The following is a 21,054-nucleotide window of genomic DNA, read 5'->3' on the forward strand; positions in this document are numbered from 1 at the left end:
TTCACTGAAGACCACAAGGGAGTAGAGCTTGCAGAACCACTGGAAACACTGACCCCAAGGCCACTACCACTCAACACAAACTTCAAGTGGGTAAAATCCTTGACCTTTATCTTCAATTTTCCACTTGAATATGGTTTGCTAGAGACAGATGGCCAGCTTAAAGCTCTCTGCTGCTTTAAGAGAAAAAGGGAAATGACTCGCACTCAGCGCTGGTATGCAAGATTCAATGAGGTTTCGCACTTTAATTTGAGGTGCAGGAATTGGTGTCAAGCTCAATTTAAAGGATCTCGGAAGCTGTTTGGTCACTGCAGTGAGAATTCGGATTACTCCTCACCCAACTGAAACAATGTAGATCAAAACAAAGACGGGTGTAGAAGAAAAGTTTGGGATCCTGGAGTCTATTCTGACATTCAACACTCCGGGAGCCTACAAGCCTATTTGGACTCACACAAGGGCTTTACGTACTTTGTTTGGGACCCCAGAGGATGCTGGCATTCCAAACACTGGTGGAAATTTCTGGACGAATTCAAGCACAAGCCACCATAATAGGAAGCTCATCAAATGTCCAACTTAAGGACTTTAACTAAAAGTGCTAGGTGGGAGACAACCCACCATGGTATGATCGTTCCTGTTTCCATTTTATTTCGTTTTCATTTATTTTATATTGTTTATTTCTATTGAACCTGGATGCTATTCATAACATGTGCATTTAGCACTGCATACTGCATAATTACATACCTGCATAAAAAAGAAGATAGAGAAAAAGGGCGTGCGACGCGACCGCATCGATCATGCGATCGCGTCAGTTGCGACAAAACACCTCCCACGCGTCCGCGTCACTCACGCGGCCGCGTGACCTAAAAATCGGCGTAAAGATCCAACGCCCAGAAAGTTGGGCTAGAATCGTGTGGCCATTGTGCGTTTCGCACAAAATGAACCACGCGGTCGCGTCCTTGACGCGACCGTGTCAATCGCACACAACCAATCCCACGCGACAGCGTGAGTGACGCGATTGCGTCGCGTGGATTGCACAACCCCCAACAAGGAGACAGAGAGTTGCGCTAACACGACGCTGGAATCGTGCGTTTAGCACAATTTCAAGCGACGTGATCGCATGCCTCAAGCGATCGCGTCATCCCCTCTTTTATCCGTTCCATGCAATCTCGCGACCCACGCAATCGCGTCAACCCCTATTCCACCCCAGCCACGCGACCGCGTGCCCCATGCAATCGCGTGAACCCAAATTCGATTACACCTTGTGACGCGAAACCCTACCCATTCGCGCCCCCCCAAACCCTTCTCCTTCCTCTCTTCTCCCCAACCACACAACCACCCAGCCACCACCACCGGCCACCGCCGCCCCCGTCGACCACCCAGAACCCACCGCCATGCCACCCCCTTCATCTTTCCCCCTCTTTCTTCTTTTTCTTTCCCCTTCTCCCTCCACCGCCACACCCCTATCCACCCACAACCACCACCCTCAACACCCGTCCCAACCCTTTCCCCTACCCTCATTACCCCTCCCTTTCCTGAACCCCCTGCCCTCAAACAGCAGCCACCGCCGCCGTGCCACCCTCCTCCGCCGTGCCAGACGCCACCACCACTATCCCTCAGTCACCTCTCTGCTCCACTCTCCTTAATTCGCCTACCAGGTTCCGCAGAACGCCACCCTTCTATCATTCTTAGTTAATTCCATATTTTTTCTGTTTATGTTTATCATTAGGCTAGTTAGATATGCATTTTGTAGTGGATTCTAGGTTGTTAGGTAGCCTAGGATGTGGTTAGTGGATTTAGGCCTGATAATTGCGCTGTTCGTGTTTCTTGCTTTATGATTTTCACAATTTTGAAGATTCTGTGATGTTGCCATTGTTCATATGCTGTACTTTCTTGTTTCATGCTGCTTTTTACATTGCCTTTTTCATGTTCATACTCCTTATATGTGATTGCAGCTATGTTTTAATTTTCATTCATATGAACTGTTTTGTTGATGTTTATTTTCCGGGATAATCCAATTTTAGCCGTAATGCTGCCCAAATTTCAGTAAAATGTTTCGATTCATATCTTGGTTTTTGGAATTTTCAACTATGCTTTCCTTAGATTTCACCAAACCAATTCATGAATGCCAGGGAACGCATTCTTATTCTCTTTGATCTCCTGGTTCATAAATTGCATTTTTTATGTTTGATTCCAATTTTTGCTATTTCTATATCTATCTGAATCATCATCAACCTATTTTCCTTGTTTGGTTATAAGTTACTTATAGCTTCTAATTATGAATGCTTGTTACTTTGGAACTTATCCTTATGCCACTTCCCTTAACCCATTTTTCACTAACTCACTAATTTTACCTTCCTAAACTCTTTTTCATTTCTAACTAAACTGACCTTTTAAAACATCTCTTCTGGTTTTTCACTTTCTTTTAACCTTCTAACCATGGCATACTGATACTTTTTCCTAATTAACATGCCTTCTATTACATTTTGGATTGTCAATTCTTCCTTTCGAACTTTTAACTCCTATACAATCCTTAATGCACATTTACTTAACTCATTGTCCTCATTCTAATTCTCCTTTGCCACTTTGTGTCTCTTTTGACTATTTGCCTATTTGTTTTCCTATTTTTTATTATATCCTGGTTTTCTGTTTTTCAGGATGTCTAATTCCCAGAGAAAGGAAAAAAAAAAGGCTACCACTGGCAAACTAAAAGAGGAGATTCATCTATGTCTATCATAGATCTTATGCATGATGCCTCCTGGCGGGAGAAACACTTTACCGCGCAGGAGAAGGCTGACCAGCTACTCCCTGCTACTGATCCCATAAAGTTTGCAAACCGGTACTATGAGCTGAAGTTTCCTAAGTTTGCTACCTCCAGAAATCTGTACCTAGAAAGGACCTTGAAAATCCCAGAAGAACTACAGTAGTACACCTCCGATCAGATCAAACAGAGAGGCTGGTTCTTCTTAGAGCGAAACTTGACTGAGGTAAATGCTTCCTGGGTTAGAGAGTTTTACTGCAATTACTTCAAGACTTCCCTGGATGCCGTACATCTCAGAGGGAAACAGATATTGGTCACTGAAGAGGCCATTGAGGATATTTTGCAGCTTCCGCATAAATTCGATCAGCCTGATGGGTACAAATAGGCTGAGGAGGACATGCGTTTCATGAAGTTTGATTGGGATGCTGTCAAGGCAAAGATAGCCCTTGACCCGACTGTATGCCTAAGGGAATCAAGCGGATTTACTTAAATGATGAGGCTCGGCTATGGCATCAGATCTTGAGCAACTACGTTATGTCGAGTACCCATGAGACAGCGATACCGGCCGCTATGATCACCCTCCTTTGGTGTGTGATGGAGGGTAAGGACCTGTACCTGCCACGTTTTATCCAGTCCTACATGGCCAGGGTCCATATCCGAGGCACTCTCCCCTTTCTGTATTTGATTACCCAGCTCGGACATTGAGCTGACGTACCGTGGGAGGATGCTGATGAGAGGCCACCTGCTGCGGAGTGCAGGAAGATTATTCCTCACAGCAGGAACTTTCTGGCCTTGGGCTACAGACCTGATTTCCTTACTCCTTCAGATGAGACAGCCACACCTTCAGCTGCCCCCTCTTCTTCCACTGCTGCACCTATCCCGCCCACTGCCTCTCCAGCTACTCATGAGCCTATTTACCATTTGGTGCATCGATTGTTCGCCCACTTGGACCGTATAGAGCGTCGCAGCAAGCGACGCTATGAGCACCTCAAGTTGATGATCCGGTCTGGCGGCGACATCCCCTCCGAGCTTGACACCCCTTCTGATACATCTGAGGTGGAGGCATTCGATCACGAGGAGCCGGCACCCACACAGGCTGCGCAGGCAGGCTCAGAGCAGACTGCACCCCAGTAGGAGGACCCACCTCAGATTCAGGCTGCAGACCCTGAGATCCCTATTCAGACAGCCCCTCATCTACAGCAGCCAGATCCTCAGACCACCACCACAGAGACTCCAGCTACCCAGCCTCCCAGTGATGACACCTCTTCACACCCTGCTTGAGTGAGCATCGGGGACGATGCTATTATTTAAGTGTGGGGAGGTTGCCATCTCTAGCATATCTTTATTTTGGTGAACCACTACAAACTCTCTCTTATTTTGTTCATTTTCTGTATTTTTGCATATTTTTCTCTTTTTGCTTTTTATTGTACTTTTTGCATTTTGCACTTTGAGTTATATGTATACTATTTTGGATATTTTAGCTTGATTTGCACATTAGTTTACTAGTTATATTTTAAGTGGATTAATTAGTATAGTTTACCCTTTTTAGTATATGATAGTTGACTTGATTTAAAATAAGAAAAGGAGTAAGCTAGAGACCTCAACAGAAACAATCCACACACCTTGTATATATAGCATTACATGTTAGTTAGTTAACAATATTTCATCAAGGAGAAACACTAAAATCTTAAAGGCCACCCAAAATAATTTTTTTATGAGAATAATGGGAATTTTTAACTAAACCTGCATGACATATATGAATGATATATGATGTTTGAGTTAGAGAACACACAGCTTGTGAGTTTTGAGCTTAATTGTGTGGTTACATTCAAACCATAAATTTCATTCTTGTGTGTTTGCCCTTCTTTTTATTTTTTCTGATGTTCTTTACTTTGCTTTAATCTATATGTCCAGTATAGAATATAGATACATACCAAGATAGGATTGAGGCCATTTTTGATTAAAACTCACTTATCCCAAATAAAGCCTACCGTTTATGCCATCCTTGTTAACCCCCTTGAGCTTTTAAATCCCCCTTGTTTTATAACCACATTACTAGCCTTAAGCAGAAAAACAAATTAAAAATTCCAAGTTGAATCCTTGGTTAGCTTAAGATATAAATTGTGTAATTGTTTAAGTGTGAAAAAAACTTTATGGGAACATGGATGATAGAAACAAAGGTAGAAAAGTTAAAAAGAATTGCCTTAGAATGCTCATCATTGATTAGGAAGTCTTTTGTGGTTTTGAGAGTTGTGAGGTAAAAAGTTAAACTAACAACAATGAACGATCAATCAATCAAGATAAAAGTCTTGGCCAAGGGTGAGTGTTGGAAGTTCCATCATCATAGCTTCCATCAATTGTGAAAACAATCAATCATTGTTTCACTTAGTTGATCCCTAATCATGGAGGAAAATCAAGTGAGAGTAATTAACTTGAGGCACAAGTTCTAATGAATTTAAGTTCTAGTGACCTACAAGTCAATTAACAATCCTCAATTGATAGTCAACAATTGATATTAACTACTCAAGTGTCTCCAACAACTCAACCCCTAAGCCAAGTAAGATAAATCTACTCCGTAGCTAGGGTTATCATTTCATCAAACAATTGGTGAACAATAGTAAGAAACATTAAGAAGTTGAGAGAAAGGAATTAAATTCAAGCTATTCAACTCAAGGCAAACATCAACAATCAAACAATTGAATGAAATTCATCACTTCATTGATCAAAATCCAAATAGCAAAGTCACAATTTTAAGATCTAGAATGAATGAATCAAAAGAACATCAATTGACAAGAAAAGAGTAGATCTACAACTTTGAATCAAAGGAACAATGAGTTAGCCATGGATCTCACCAAGAATTCTAAGAGAAATTAAGATGGAGATTGCAAAGTTCTAGAGAGAGGTTAGAGCTTCTCTCTCTTCCAAAGTGTAACTAACTAAGGGAAAAATATCTAGAAAATGTAAAAATGAGTGAATGAATCCCAATCCTCCAATCTTTGGGTCTTTTATGCTTTTCCCGCCAGGACTTTGCACCAGACAAGGCTTGTAACTGCTCCCAAATCGCTGGTCACGTTTTCTTTTAAAAATCACGTGCGACATCGACGCGTACGCGCACTGCACGTGTACGCGTCCCTGGAGCTTTTACAATCAACGCACATGCACCAAGCGTGCGTGCACGTCCATGAGATTCTGGCTTAGCCATGCAAATGTGCCGGCTCTGGCTTTGGCTTCTATGCGCCGACTTTGGTAGCGCACATCCACGCGTACGCGCTGCTGCTCGAAATTCCAAAGCTCTATTTTTCATGCTCCTTCCCTTCATGCATGCTTCCTCACCCTCTTCCAAGCCATCCTTGCCCTATAAACTCTGAAATCACTTAACAAACGGATCACAACATCGAATGGTAATAGAAGGAATTTTAAAAGATATCTCATTTGATGCAAAAGAAGTATGTTTTCATCCGTGAGGCAAAATTGGAAAAGGAAGACAAAGTCATGCATTTTTATAGAAATAAGTGTGAAAGATCATTGATAAACCCCAAAAATCTATACAAGATAAACCCTAAAAATGGGGTTTATCAATGTTTCAAGATATTGGGATGTTACAAGAAGTGAGTGAAACTGTGTCATAAGCTTTAGTGATCACAAAGTATATCTATAATCATTGCTATCCGTTGTTCTTAATGAGAAAATTTACAGGTAGACAGGAAATACTTCGTCCGACTCCAACTCGGTTTGCCACTAATTTCATTGCTTTGCAAAGTATTTTGGCTCAAAAGGATCCTTTGAGAACTATGGTGACCTTTAAAGAATGGATAAGCTCAGCTTGCTCCAAAGAAGCCAAAGCTAAAAGATTTATGGATCAAGTCTTGGATTATAAATTTTGGATTCAATACACTGATATTGTTAAGTTTATTGAGCCACTTGTTTGTGTTTTACGTATTGTGGATAGTGAAGACAGAGCTGCATTGAGTTTCCTTTATCAAGCTATTTATAAGGTAGAGGAGAAATGGTGAAGAGGTTTAAAAAAAAAGGAAGGTTGCTAATCCTTATTTGAAGATGTTAGATACGCGTTGGGATTCACAACTTCGAAAAAATCTTCATGCCATTGGTTATTGGTTAAATCCAGTTTTTCGATTTAATGCTGAAGAATTTGAAAAGCACAGGCAAATGACTTCTAGCTTGCTAGATGTCATTAAGAAATATGCTTATGGTGATCAGATTTGAATTCTAAGCTGACAATTGAGATGAAGATCTTTAAGAATGCTAAACAAGATTTTAAAAGACCGTTTGCAATACGTGAACGAAGCACTATTATGCTAGGTGAATTTCTTCATAAAATTTGTCTTTTATGATTGTGAAGAATTTATGATTTGATATTTATGATTGTGATATATTATTCCTTTTTTTATGTTAAGATCAATGGTGAGAATCTTATGGTTGTGGAGCACCAAATTTACAAAAGTTGGCAATTCGTATTTTCAGCCAAACTTGTATTTTTCAGGTTGTGAGCGTAATTGGAGTATTTTTGAACACATTCACTCAAAGAAGAGAATTCAGTTAGAGCATAAAAAATTTAATGATCTTGTTTATGTTCATTACAACTTAGGTTATAACAAAAGCACTTTCTTAATTATTGAAGTTAAAAGCATTATTTTAAAATTTTAAAAATTATAAAAGTAATGAAGTATATTGATAACACAGGAACTAAATGAAAAAGCAAGTTTATGATCCATAATGCTAGATCAACTAAATTTGAAAGATGATCGGGATGATAATGGAGTTAATAATTTTGTAGAAAATACAAATAATCAAAATGAAACTAATCAATATGTAAGTTTACATTTATCAGATGAAAACGAATACTCCAATTTTAAAATCACTGATTGAATATAGTTCATAAATTGTTATTTTTATTATGTTTAATTAAGATATTATTATTGTAATACTAACTAATTTTATGTTTATTTTTATATTAGTTATCTTTAGAATTTAAAAATAAATTATTCCTAAAATATTGATAAAAATATATAATTTTAATTTTTTAAATTTTTAATTATTTTATATTTTTTATTTACCTAAAATTGATTTTATTAGTTTGTCCAATAATTTATGGATTGCTAATAAACCGATAAATTAATAAGTTGATATCTCGGGTTACAGGCTTACGACTATGTTTGCATGCACAAAGGGAAAACTGGACGCCAAGTCGCCAACCCAAGTCACGCTTTTACGGTAAACGTGGCACCGCGTTTTCTCTCTCCCCCGAGGCCCTCTCTCTTCGTCGCCGTTTACCAGTATACGCATACAGTCTCTCGCCACTGAAACCCCTTTTTTTCTCCATTTGCAACGCTTTTCCCTTTTTTTTCCTCTCTTCCTCAGCGCACGAAACCCCGATTTCGATCAAAACGCTTCGCAAGTAAACATTCAAAATCCAAAGAAGAGAAACTATTCAAAACGCGAAATCCCATCAACAACACTGTTTTGAGTTTTCATTAGATGGATTTAACTTGCCATGAATCACTTACCACGATTTTTAGGCCGTAGGAATGATAATAAGAAGCAAGACGGCATGGGCGTGGATCCCAAGAAGGCCCGAATGTCAAAGCCACGTCTCGAGCGCCGCAACGCCGCCAAGCACTTCGATTACGACGCCGGCTCATCGTCTTCGTCGTTCGATGACTACTCCACTTTCTCCTCTCATGGCAACGGCGTTTCGGTGCTCTACACGCGCTCGATGGAGTTCTACGATCACAAGAGCTTCAGAATCGAAGGCGTCGAGGGCGAGTTCGACCGGATTTGCCAGAGCCTCGGCCTCTCTGGCCCAGAGGACTTCGCAATTCCCGCGGCGGCTTGGGAGGCCATGAAGGTTCGGTCTTCTTCGGATATTCTTCCGAGGTTGAAGCTTCGCGACTTGGATGAAGTCAAGGAGAGTGAAGAGATTGGGATGAAGGAAGGTGAATTTGGGGATAGTTCCCAACCTAAGGCTCCTAATCCGGTTACGGTTTCTGATCAATGTGTTCAAGAGATTGCTTGCAGAAGTTGCTTCACTCTCGGTGGTTGCGTTGGCGGAGATGATGGAGTTGAAGTTGGGGATAATTGTGAGGATAGCGTTCCGGTCTGGGCTTCTGATGAATCTGTAAAAGACGGCGGTGATCGCGGAAACTACAACAGTACTGTAACTGCTGATACTGGCTGCAGCAGTGGCAGTGGCGGAGGTATCAAGGGCTTTCGGCCCCCTATGCTGAAACCAGCGCCGGGGAGTAGGGTTTCGGTTGTGGACAACGCGTCCTCCACATGGGACCTGTTGAGGGATTTTCCTTCACCTTGTGAAGGGAAGGAGAATTTCGTGGAATTCAGTGATTCAGATGATGATCATCGAGGATTGCATGGTGAATTAGAGAATAGAGAAAAAGAGGAAGAGGAAGAGGAAGAGGAAGGAGGTAGAGGGGGTGATGGGAAGAGAGAAGAAGAAGAGAATTCATTGAGATTCGCAGAGATTGTTGCGGAGCTTACTGGGTCATGTTCTTTCACAACTTCGAATGGAGATGATTCTTCTAGCACTACCACGGATCCTAGGTCCAATAATATATCTCCTAATGGAAGATTTAAGCGTATTATTACCCACTGGCAGAAGGGTGATCTTTTGGGTCGCGGTTCCTTTGGGTCTGTCTACGAAGGAATTGCAGGGTGAGTGTTCTCAACTCTTAATCATGTTAATTAGTTTATCATTATCTGTTTCTGTTTTTACCACAATAACAACCTTATCTATAATCTGTTGTGAAGAGTTTTACTATGTTTCCCTTCAATGGAATAGGTAGTTAGGATTCCAGGGAATATATTTTTATCAAAATTTTAGATTTGTAAACCTTTTTACTCCTTTACGATTTGCTCTAGTATGCAACCTTCATATTGAAGTTTTAATATAATGTTAAATTGTTAATATGTTATCCATTTAGAATGTTATAAGTAATTTCTATTATCCATCTATTGCTCATCCTGAATAGGAAATGTACAAGAATTATGACACTAGTTGAACTGTCACATAGTTGTAAATTTAGTATAGTTAAATTAATGCGCTGAACATAGGTGACTTCAATGCCAGCAAAAAGTTTAATGGTTTGCCTGTTATGTATTTAAAACCATAGGTATGGGAAACTATTGAAAATGTATACTGTTTAATCAGATTGACAAAACTTCTTGAAAGGCATTCATCCTAAGAGCTTATTGTGATTTGTGAGGAATAAATATAATGTAATGAGTTTTCACATGCTTCATCTTTTGATTTTGTTTATGTATAGAGCTCTTCAAATAAATGAAGTCTTTTTTTGGCACAAATTCTAAGTTACATAAGTGCTACTTACATGATTTTCATACCTTCTGATTATCAATGTAGGGATGGGTTCTTCTTTGCTGTAAAAGAAGTTTCACTGCTTGATCAAGGGAATCAGGGAAAGCAAAGTGTCTATCAATTGGAACAGGTACAATAGGCTTGCTCTCTCTCTATTTTTTTATCATTTTTGTTTTTATGGTTTTCTGTTCCACCTCATGCCTTATGGAATTCATTAATGCAAAATAAAAAATTAAAAAAGATGCGAAAGTTTTCTAACCTAGTTTGTCTACTCTCACTAATATTTGTCCTACTATATTTTTTCTCATTGTGCCCTTTCTTCCTCTGTCCCAGGAGATTGTACTTTTGAGTCAATTTCAACATGAGAATATAGTTCAATACTATGGTACAGAAATGGTACTTCTCTTTCTCTGTTTTCTTTTTCCTTCTGTTTCTTTATATGTTCAATTTGTTATTTTCGTTGTGTACCATTCTTGAATCCATGTTAAACATTTTAATTACAGATTGTTATGAAAATATAATGACTTAGTCTTACTTGTAAATCATTTTAACTGTATGCTTGCAAGTATAGTGGAAAAATTGCTGCTAGGGTGAGAATTAGTTTATATTCTGGACAATGCTTTCCCCTCGAGTAAACATATGAGTCTATTATGTTATGTCATGATAGGCCATGAGTTTTACTCTTCACAAGGATCCACAATACTGAAGGGTGGAGGATGGTATCATTCTCATACCATGTTGAGATTTTGGAGTTTAGAAAGAGAAGGATAAAAGAGATAATATAGTTGATGAACAGATTGATATGAATAAAAAATTTGATATCACCGGATGTTTTAAAGTAGATACTACATACTAGATTGCATTTAATCCCTAGTTATAATAGTACTATTAAGAAGGTGAGCCTTGGAACAATGGTTGAGTTGTCTCTGACCTCAAGGTCACAGGTTCATGTTATGTAATCAACCATTGATACTTTTATTAGGTTATGCTACCTATGTTACACTGTTTGGGTGCTGCCCTTTCTATAATGATACTATTATGGAAATAATCATGAAAGAAAAATAAATATCAATACTAATCAATCTTAAGAGATCACATACGATATTCCTTGATTTTTAAGGTATGCTGGTTGAAAAACTATATAGATAACTAGGATCCCAATACCATCAATTGGTATCATAAGTAAAGCTTTAGTTATCATTCTGGCTGTTGTCAAATTCAGATTCTGAGTTCATCAGTTATGGACAAGTCTAGCTAAATCTTCACTGTCCTATTTGTATATCGATCTTTTTATTTTTGTTAGCTTGTATTGTCACCCTATAACTACAGTCTTGGTTATATTGTAGTTTGTACCTCAATTTGCATGCTATTTATTGCAGGATGACTCAAAGCTGTATATCTTTCTTGAGCTCGTAACCAAAGGTTCTCTTGCAAGCCTCTACCATAGGTATACCCTTCGAGATTCCCAAGTATCTGCATATACTAGACAGATTCTGCACGGCCTAAAGTATCTTCATGATAGAAATGTCATCCACAGGTGATCCCAGAATTTATTTTATTTATTTTTTTTGTGGTGTAAATAACTTCAGTGTAAGGTAGTCTTGGCCAAGAGTCATGAGTCATGTTTGTGGTCATTGACTTCCTTGCTTCAAAGAATCTTGTACTTTTGCTTGCTGGTCAAAAGTGCAATATAAATATTCTTTTATTGTTATTGTTATTGTTATTGTTGTATTTGTGTTTCATTTTCTTCTTGTTATTGTTGATCACTTACTCGTATTTGTGTTTCATTTTCTTCTTGTATTGTTGATCACTTACTTTGGACTACAAATTGTTCCATATATTAAGCCAAACTAGAGAGGGAAGATGAAAGTTGTTCCATATATTGAGCCAAACTAGAGAGGAAGATGAAAGTTTTATGCGGTAGAAAATGTTTTTATCACTGAGTTGTGCTTGCTATCCTTTCATTTCCCCAGACAAAAGTACCCTTATATGCTATTATGCATTATACTATTTTTGGAGGACTAGTGCTTTTACAATAATTGATTTCTTCAAACTTTTGTTGAGGATTTATTTCTTAAAAAGGCAAAATCCTTTCCATCAATGTAGACTAGATCAAGGTTAACAAATTTGAGGGATTCACTAAATGCAGAAGCCTTGAGCTGAAGATGTAGAGTATAAAGAACATTTCCACTTGTCATTGAAACTTGAAACTGCCTAACATAAAAGTCATGTGAAAGGAGTTCCATTTTTTGAAAATTTGATGAGTACTTGAGTAGAGTTGTATCATTGAGTTAAACTCAATTTCTTTAACATCTTGATTGTGTTTCTATGTCATTTATGTCATCTTTGTAAGTGTAACTTAATCATTTTCCTCTGAATCAAAGGGATATTAAATGTGCAAATATTTTGGTGGATGCAAATGGATCTGTCAAGCTTGCCGATTTTGGATTGGCAAAGGTTACCTTTTTCAGTTCATGCTCCTCTCTTCCTTTTCTTTTTCTTAGTACTTTTTCTTTCAGATATCTGAACAATTTTCATTTCCAAATTATTTATGTTTTCTGAAACTGTTTTGTGCCTCGTGTTTAGGCAACCAAATTGAATGATGTTAAATCAATGAAGGGAACAGCATTTTGGATGGCCCCAGAGGTTTGCCTTTAATCTTGTCTAATGACGCCTTTTGAATGAAAGTAACGTGTCATACAACTATCATAAGCTAGGTGGACTTAACATGGTATTAGAGTATATGCTTGCTTTGCTCATATGTGAATTTTCAATGGTCTTCATCTAATTAAACTTTTCTGAACATGATGTCTAATATGATGACATGATTTTTTGCATTATATATGACAGTTGTATTATCACATAAGATAGGGATCTTGGAGTACCTTAGTAAGTAGTTCTCAAGTTGATTTTTGATCCATAGGACTTGTTTGCAACAACTTGTGGTAGCTACATACTTTGCTTTAGCAGTTGATAGTGCAACAGCATTTTGTTTATTGTTTCTGCAAGTGATAAGACAATTTACAAAGAAACATCAACTTCCATTAGTGCTTTTTCTGTCAACCTTATCTCCTGCAAAGTCAGTTTCTGTATATCGCATGATCTTAGTACATGTATCTTTTTTATACCATAGACCAAGATCGGTAGTATCTTTTTAATATCTCAAAATCCTTTTAACAAAAATAAAATGAGATTGTTTAGGATTTGATTGAAATTTAAAACAAATGCCAACACTTATCTAATATTGTAAAGGAAGATGGACAATACGGTTAAATAGAGTGGGTTATGATCAACTACTTTCTAGAATTAGTAAGCTGTTAGCTAGTGGTTAGTTGCTAATCAGCTCTGTGTATTGGTGGTCTAGTGTGCTACGTGTACTAGTGTATCAATAATTTATGTATACTAGTGTGCTATGTATTGGTGGTCTTGTACGCTATGTATTGGTGATCGACTACTTTATGTCCACTTTTTATATATTAAATATATGCTAAAACATAATAAAAATAGAATTAGTTGTCATGGCATGCTGTTTATAACTTAGCTAAAAGGTCTTGGGTTCAAGTCATTGAAATAACAATAATTTTTTTAATAGATTATACTTAATGAAGGGTATTTTAGGAAAGAAAGTTGGACACCAAACTACTCCCATATCCTCTTTATATAATAAAAGATAAAAGATAAAAGATAAAAGATAATAAAAGATAAAAGAAGAAGAAGATAGATACTGCACCACTATTGTGATTAATACACAGATTGTAAACACAGTACTCAAGTGATATTGAATGTTCATACTCTTCACTTTTCACTCATCTTCCTTGCGCTCTTTCTTCTACCAGCTCTGGTGCTTTTAGTTCTTTGTGTTCAAACAGATCATTCAAGATCTGTTATTGGTTCCATCTCAAGCTCTTCCATGGTATGAAGAGCCTCAATTTTTCTTTTTTGTTTCTTGATACTAAACAAACCTATGTCCCTCACTCTTGTTGATTCCTCTGCCAAAACATCCATTGCTCCTATCAGTGAGAAATTGGACGATAACAGTTTCTCAACATGGCAACATCATGTTTTCTTACTTTTCAAACTGTTAACATGGAGAAACACACTTATCCATCCAAGATTCCTCCACAGTTTTCTACAGATGCCAAAAAGGTAGCAAATACTGGATCTGCTACCTTTAAGGAGCGGAAACAACATGATCTCACACTCATGAAAACACTATAAATTATTATTATGAAAATTGCTTCAAAAAAGAAGTTATGAAAACATTTTACAGCTTCTGAAATTATTGTTTTAAGATATATCACAAATACGAACTATCTTAGATTTTGTTTGTAAATCTAGTGCATGATGAAACTATGTTTAACATATATTACAAACAAACTTAAAAGACTCTTGAGGTATGAAGAGTTCACAAAAAATGAAGAATGATGAAGAACTCAAGTTTCAATTTTGAAAACAAGGCAGCAGTAATTCGCTTTTTAATGGATCTTTATGTTCTTCATAGGGTCCTTCATCTTGTATTTAGTGTTCCTTGGTAAAAGGGATGTTGGAAATCCTTTCTTCATAACGGACAGCTTGATTTTTTAAAGTGTGCAAGTAGTACAAGCTTCTTTTTGGTTGGTATAGTCCTTTTAGCAAATATGGTAGTCCTTTCTGTACATGTAGAAGATGAGTAAGAAATAATTTCTTTTCAGTGTTTTAGCTCATTGAGCAAGTTCATACTTTGGAGCCAAAATATATCTGTTGAATTTAAATGCTTTTCTGAGGTCTAGTTGTGTCCTTTTATCCTGCATCTGAGGTCTAGAAATCATGCTTTTGTAGCCTGAGATGTGTATTGAAGTTAGATTTATGTTCTTTCGTTCATTAATTACACCATTTTCAAGTCTTATACATTTCTGATTTGCAGTTAATTACTTAAGAGATTGAGCGAATCATTAGAAATGAATTGATGAGATTTTAAATTTATATTTGTCATTTGTTAATCATCAAAATTCAAAACATAATTTGAGATTCGGAACTAACAAGAATATGATTGTTTCAAATGGAAATCCTACTATACAATGTCGAACATGGACGTTGACTTATTTTGCACTTATTGAAAGGGTTATTAGAAAGTTAGAATTATGGAACGATGGAGCATAGCATCAAGATCTTATTATATTACAAATTTACAAGGTTTTGCACATATAAAAAAGCATCTATTCACATTGACTGTAAGTTTTCTCCAGTTGATTTAGTAAACATCAGGGCTATTCTGGACAGTCCTAGACTATTACCGAATTTTTCACATTTTTCTGTTTCTGTTTTTGTATTTGTATTTGTTTTGTTTTGTTTTGTTTTGTTTAGTTTCTTGTTTTAAATTCATATTAAGTCTTGACCATTGTGATGAATTAATGGACATAGTTCATGGCAGTGGTTCTGTATTTATGTTTCTTTTTCAAGAATTCTTTTCTGTTTGTAATTTGATAGGAACTGAGATCTAGCAGAATTAGGGATTTTATTGATGAACTAGGGATTGTGATCTTATTGAAGTATACTGTTGGAACCAACTCTGGAAAGAATTTCCCTCTCCTGAACTAACAAACTGAACAGATTTTTCTCTAACCGACTAAAAGTAACTAATCCCTAGTATTTATAGGCAGCAGCTAGGCCTAGCCCTACTACTCCTAAACCTGCTAAACTAGCTTAAAAGGAACAAACAACTTGTTTCTATCATAATTAATAGTGTTTGTGCCTCATCACATAGAGGGCCTATATATCCTTTGGGAGCCTGGACATCCTTTATCTCATGAGTTAGCTCTTAGGGTTGAGTTAAGATTACTCGATTCTAATATGGTATCAAAACTTATTCTATGTTTGTTAATGAGCTTCCAGTAGATGCCCAAAGTCTTGGAAACTTCATGCTTCAGATTTATAGTCTTGAGCATGAGAGGGTGTGTTTAGAGTTTCCATTTGCCTAAAGATAATATGTAGGTAGCTTTTATAAGATCTTGGATATCCTTCACGCCTTGAGCTATCTTTTAGGGTTGAATTCGATCCACTCAATTCTAATTTAAAGTCATTTATTTTGCCTTTGGAAATAGAAACCTTGAACATATTGGGCAAGCCTTCAAAGTAGAGGGGACGAAAATCCTATTCTTTCAGATGTTCATTAGTGATTTATTCTCTTTCACTAGATGACTATTGATTATTGTTGTAATATGCAGGTTGTGAAAGGAAAAGCCCGAGGTTATGGGCTTCCAGCTGATATATGGAGTTTGGGGTGCACTGTGTTGGAGATGTTGACGGGGAAAATCCCATATTCTCACTTGGAATGCGTATGTATCCTATAATGATTACCACTTTCATTCCCGTCATGGTTTCCAAATTCAATGGGTATACATATAACCCAACATTGTTTTTCTTCTTGCTTTCCCCCTTTTTTTCAATGGAACTACCTAAGTTTTGACTACCTGATTTTAGGTTAAAATTCTTTTTCTTTTATCTGTAACAATTTCACAGTAAAATTGCATTGCTCGTGGTTAACTTTTGAGATTTGAATATTTGACGAATCTTGTCACAATAGATGCAGGCACTGTTTAGAATTGGAAAAGGTGAACCACCTCCGGTACCTGATTCTCTTTCAAGAGATGCAAATGATTTCATCCTGCAGTGCCTAAAAGTGAATCCAGATGATCGTCCCACGGCTACTCAACTCTTAACACATTCATTTGTCCAACGGCCACTTTCTCAGTCATCTGGCTCTGCATCTCCTTTCATTCCTAGAAGACGGGGTTAAACCTGTGATGTCCAACTATGAAAAATACTGAAGGTAAAGATTGTTAGATCAGATCTTATTTTTCTAATTTGTATCCCGCCTTGTTCTTTTCTTTTTTTGTTTTCAATAACACTTAAATTCATGTTGAAAACTATTCTGATGGATATCCATCCTTTCAAGAACTTCGATTCATTACTCATGATTTATTTACTTATTTTATTTTAAGGATGGGGCAGTAAACCATGTTCTAAAAGATTTTACTGCTGACAATAAAAATCTTGAAAGATTGAAACAACAAATTAAAAGACCCCACGAAGATAGTAAAGTTTAACAAAACAATCCACTCACGTTTCTTTGAACAGAACATACTGACATGTCATCATACATGTTTGCCATGCCAGCATTTTCTGTTAATGGAAATAGGGCAAGCCAATGCCTAGTCCATTGTGTCTAACTTTTCCATCATTGGTAGTTTGTCTGATATTTCCATCTTTTGAGGTCCTTTTCGTTGGTGTCAGAAGCTTTCAGAGTCCATTTTTATGGTTTCCTGAAGGATGCACATATGATCGCAATAGCCTTGTATTAAGTTGTGTGGGGGACCAAGCTTGCTATCATTATTTGCACCAAATCATCTATCTGAAAAATAATTTCGGAAAAGGAACAAAGTCTTTCTAACTTGTCTTCTGTGGAATTCCCAACATCAAAGCTGCATTGTTGCATATTACTGCAGCATAGGTTGATGTCATTTTCTCCATTGTTCTATTCTATTCTCTTTTTCTCTTGGTGACAGATCCGTCCTCCATTGGATTTTAAATATCTCCAATGTTCAGTCTTCATGTTGCTGGAGTTGGTGTAGGATGCATTGTAGTAGAAACTGTTGATCGGTTGTGCTGTTCAGAGTTTGTTTACTTGTAACATTAACCATTATTTTAAGCACCCTTATGGATCTAACCTTCATATAGCTCTCCAGAGAAATATCAATTTGCGTATCATTATTTGAGAATTATGCTCCACATGTGTGTAACTAATTAATCGATGATCATTTATATATGTCGAGCCGTACCCAGGTTTTCCTATTTTTTAGTTAACAGGTGCGAGAGCTTGAAGGCTAAACTTCTGGGAGGTGGGAATAATTTGTAAAAGTGTTGACCAATTATTTGTACATAGTCATTACCTTCCATTAACGAGCTTTTCTATAATGTATACATATAAATTCTCAATATTGTTCTAATTCTCAACATATTGTATGCAGTTGTTTCTTCTCTTCTATCTTAGCTTCTCTAATGCTTATTTATGTAATTGCTGATTATTATAGCTGGTATTTAATAGCATGAACTGAGTGGTGGATGGTGTGGAAGATTTAAATATCAACCAATCGTGATATTTGTATCTCACGGAGCAGAATACTTGTATCATGATATTCCTTAGTTTATTAATTAGGTAATTGATGTTTGTCTCTCACACCATAGTTTATAAATTGTGAACTATTATTGATGGTGACACTACGCTAATTAAAGTAAAAAATATTAATATTAAACCATAGCTAAGTCATTAATTAACATGATTTTTGTTCGTGTCTTCGGGTCTCAGACGGGTCGTCGTGGTTGCACGGAATGTTAGGTGGAGTGAATAGGACTGGATCTGGATAGTTGGTATGGGGTGGATCTCTCGAGCTGGAGCTGGTGTGCAAGGATTGGAGTTTTACGACCTCCCAAGCTTTTGATTGGATGAGGGGGGAGCTACCTGCAAAAGGGACTTCGACGATCAAGTCAGAGACCTTACAAGATAGCAGTAAAAGCAGGGAATCGTGATGTACCTGGGAGGAGGGGGGGGGGGGGGGAAGGCCTTTCCCTTATATATTCTGAATCTAGGGTGGGTCCCACAAGGTAGGCTTGTCTTCCAGGAAGTTTTTCCTTGTAGCTGTCATGCGGCTGGCCGGTAGGGAGGTGTTCGGATATTACCCGCGGTTCGGGTGTTGCTCGCCTGCCGGGTCGGCCCTTCGGGCCGGGTCGTCACTCAGTTGGGCTGGGCCGGAGCAATGCCCCCAACGTGCTAGCTGGGGTCGTGAGCGCCGTTGCTAGCGCGTTCTATCCACCTCGAGCTATATCATTGCTAGGTCGTTTGTTCGTGATAGGGGTGTGCCCCCCAACACGCGAAAGTGCATCGTCGTTTCTGGGAAATACCATTAGTCGCCTCGTTCTTCGTGCTAGACATTTAATGCCCTTAACTGTAGATTTAAATCCTTGGTGAAATGTCCATTCTTCCCTTGCCTTTTGCGCTACTCTATCATCAATTGCACTTTAGTTTTTTGTGCCTTTCACTATTTGCGCTCCAAACACTCCCTTTTTCCCTCTTTCTTCCTTCCTTTCTGCAACTTCTTCCTAATTGTCTGAGTTCAGGCGTTCTACTTTGTTCTTGCTCGATCCAGGCTTCTTCTTGCTGTACTTTCGCTCATCATTTCCTGGTAAGTCTCACCCTTTCCTTCTTTCTGGTGTATAAACCTTGTATTGTCACTGTCTTTTTTCTGCCTGGAATGCGTATAGTTATTTGCTGCTATTTGTTTTTCATAGCTTTTGGGCCATGCATGTGTTTTTGGATCGCTCTATCATTAGCTAGACTCTAGAAAGGGTTATCATTATTGTTTTTTTCGCCCCTTTTTATAACTGTAGATAGGCTTCTTGCAACTGATAGAGTTGGTTCCGAGTTTTCCTTTTTCCGAGCTCCCGATCTTATTGACCCGGTGGTACTCCCATTGTAGGTATGACGCAGCGTCCTGTGGCGAGGGCCCCCGTGGATTGGTACGCGTGGGTTACGTCGGATGTAAAGGACACTCCTTCGCAAATAACCGTGGAAGAGTTCACGGAATTTCGCCAAAACGACCAATTGGGCGGATGAGGTCCCGGGGAAGATAATTACGACGTATTCATTCCCACGGATCGGGAACAGATCTGCCACCTCAACTTAAACACTCCTCGGGTTGCTGATTGGATGTGGTTGTACATAGCCATGTTCGCCAGCTTGGGGGTTCGTATACCCTTTTCTCCCTTCCAAATGGTGTTATTGAACCGATGTGACATAGCGTCGTCGCAACTTCATCCAAATAGTTGGGCCTCCATCCGATGTTTCGAGATGGTCTGCGAATATCTCGAGCTACCGGTCTCGGTGGAGGTGTTCTTGTGGTTCTTCGTCCTAATGAATCCCTTCAAGGAAGGGAGAGCCAAGAAAGGGTATATGTCTTTCCGGAAAGCTCAGGGTAGGCAAATTTTTGGGTTGTTCGGAGACTTCTTTCATGGTTTCAAAGAGAAATATTTCAAGGTGCGGCCTCTCGAGGGTCGGCATCCCTTTTGGTTAACTTTGGAAGGGAAACGCCGCATCCCGACTTACTGGAGCTTTGGGGCTGGGTCCAATACTTTCACTAAGGTGACTTACGAAGGCCTGATCCCTCAAAATAAAAAGGTTGCCGACGTACTGTTGGTTATTTTTGGCAAAAACAATGTTAACCCCCACCTTCTTATGGGTGATCGTTATATGGGTATGGGCTATAGAGGTGAGTCGTCGTCTAGTCGTATGCTTCTGGTTGTCATTGCTCTTTTGTTTACTTACTCGTTTTACCTACTAACGAGCTCTCGTGTGTTGTGCTTTGTCAGTGTTAATGGCTGGTGAGTAGGTTGGACTTGAAACATTATTTCAAATGTTTTTCGTTGGCGATGGAAGCTCTGCTACTCATACGAACGAGCCGCTGCACTCTCCTGCTGTTGAAGTGCAATCCCAACCTACCCAAGGGGAAGTGATTGGAACCAGCACTGGACCGGTCTCTCGACCGGTGGTCGAAGAGGAGAGTGCGGGGCCCGAAGTCGTCGTTGTTGACAACCCGAGAAAGAAGAAGTCGACTTCGAGCCTTGAGGGAGCCCTTACTGTGATGGAAAAGAACTTCGATGCTGGAAATTTCATTGACTCTCCACTCCTGCCTGGCACAGAGGATTTTTTCCACGGCGGCGATCTTGCCTCTCAGGCCAAGTGGGTGTACCGCACCTTGCTCCGGGCAGCCGCCATAGCAAGGAAAGCGGAACCCGTTCTGGCGGGGGCTCAGACTCTGGAGAATAAGCTTTAGTCATCCGTCAATGCTAATGAGAAGTACAAACATGAGGTGAAGTTGCTACAGACACAGCTGGCCGCCGCTGAGGGGAAGGTGAAGAC

General features: G+C 38.7%; 2 protein-coding genes across 6 annotated transcripts; both read left to right on the top strand.

The window, feature by feature from the left end:
• The first annotated feature begins 7,930 nt into the window (after positions 1-7,930).
• Positions 7,931-18,361, top strand: LOC130954447 (mitogen-activated protein kinase kinase kinase 1-like). 5 transcript variants are annotated; one of them, XM_057881184.1, is made up of 9 exons: positions 7,931-9,442; positions 10,149-10,233; positions 10,437-10,499; positions 11,483-11,640; positions 12,488-12,560; positions 12,690-12,749; positions 16,307-16,417; positions 16,666-16,911; positions 17,925-18,361. In XM_057881184.1, the coding sequence occupies exons 1-8, from the start codon at positions 8,268-8,270 to the stop codon at positions 16,876-16,878; spliced, it is 1,938 nt and encodes a 645-aa protein (XP_057737167.1). In that variant the 5' UTR covers positions 7,931-8,267; the 3' UTR covers positions 16,879-16,911; positions 17,925-18,361. The 5 variants fall into 5 exon arrangements, with proteins under 5 accessions (XP_057737167.1, XP_057737168.1, XP_057737165.1 ...); XM_057881185.1 differs by having other exon boundaries at positions 17,942-18,361; XM_057881182.1 differs by having other exon boundaries at positions 17,648-18,360.
• Positions 18,362-19,845: 1,484 nt separating this feature from the next.
• On the top strand, positions 19,846-20,722 carry LOC130954448 (uncharacterized). Its single transcript, XM_057881187.1, has 2 exons — positions 19,846-20,404; positions 20,505-20,722. The coding sequence occupies exons 1-2, from the start codon at positions 19,846-19,848 to the stop codon at positions 20,522-20,524; spliced, it is 579 nt and encodes a 192-aa protein (XP_057737170.1). The 3' UTR covers positions 20,525-20,722.
• The last annotated feature ends 332 nt before the right edge of the window (positions 20,723-21,054 follow it).

Source organism: Arachis stenosperma, chromosome 10, assembly GCF_014773155.1.
Source record: "Arachis stenosperma cultivar V10309 chromosome 10, arast.V10309.gnm1.PFL2, whole genome shotgun sequence".
Taxonomy (NCBI): domain Eukaryota; kingdom Viridiplantae; phylum Streptophyta; class Magnoliopsida; order Fabales; family Fabaceae; genus Arachis; species Arachis stenosperma.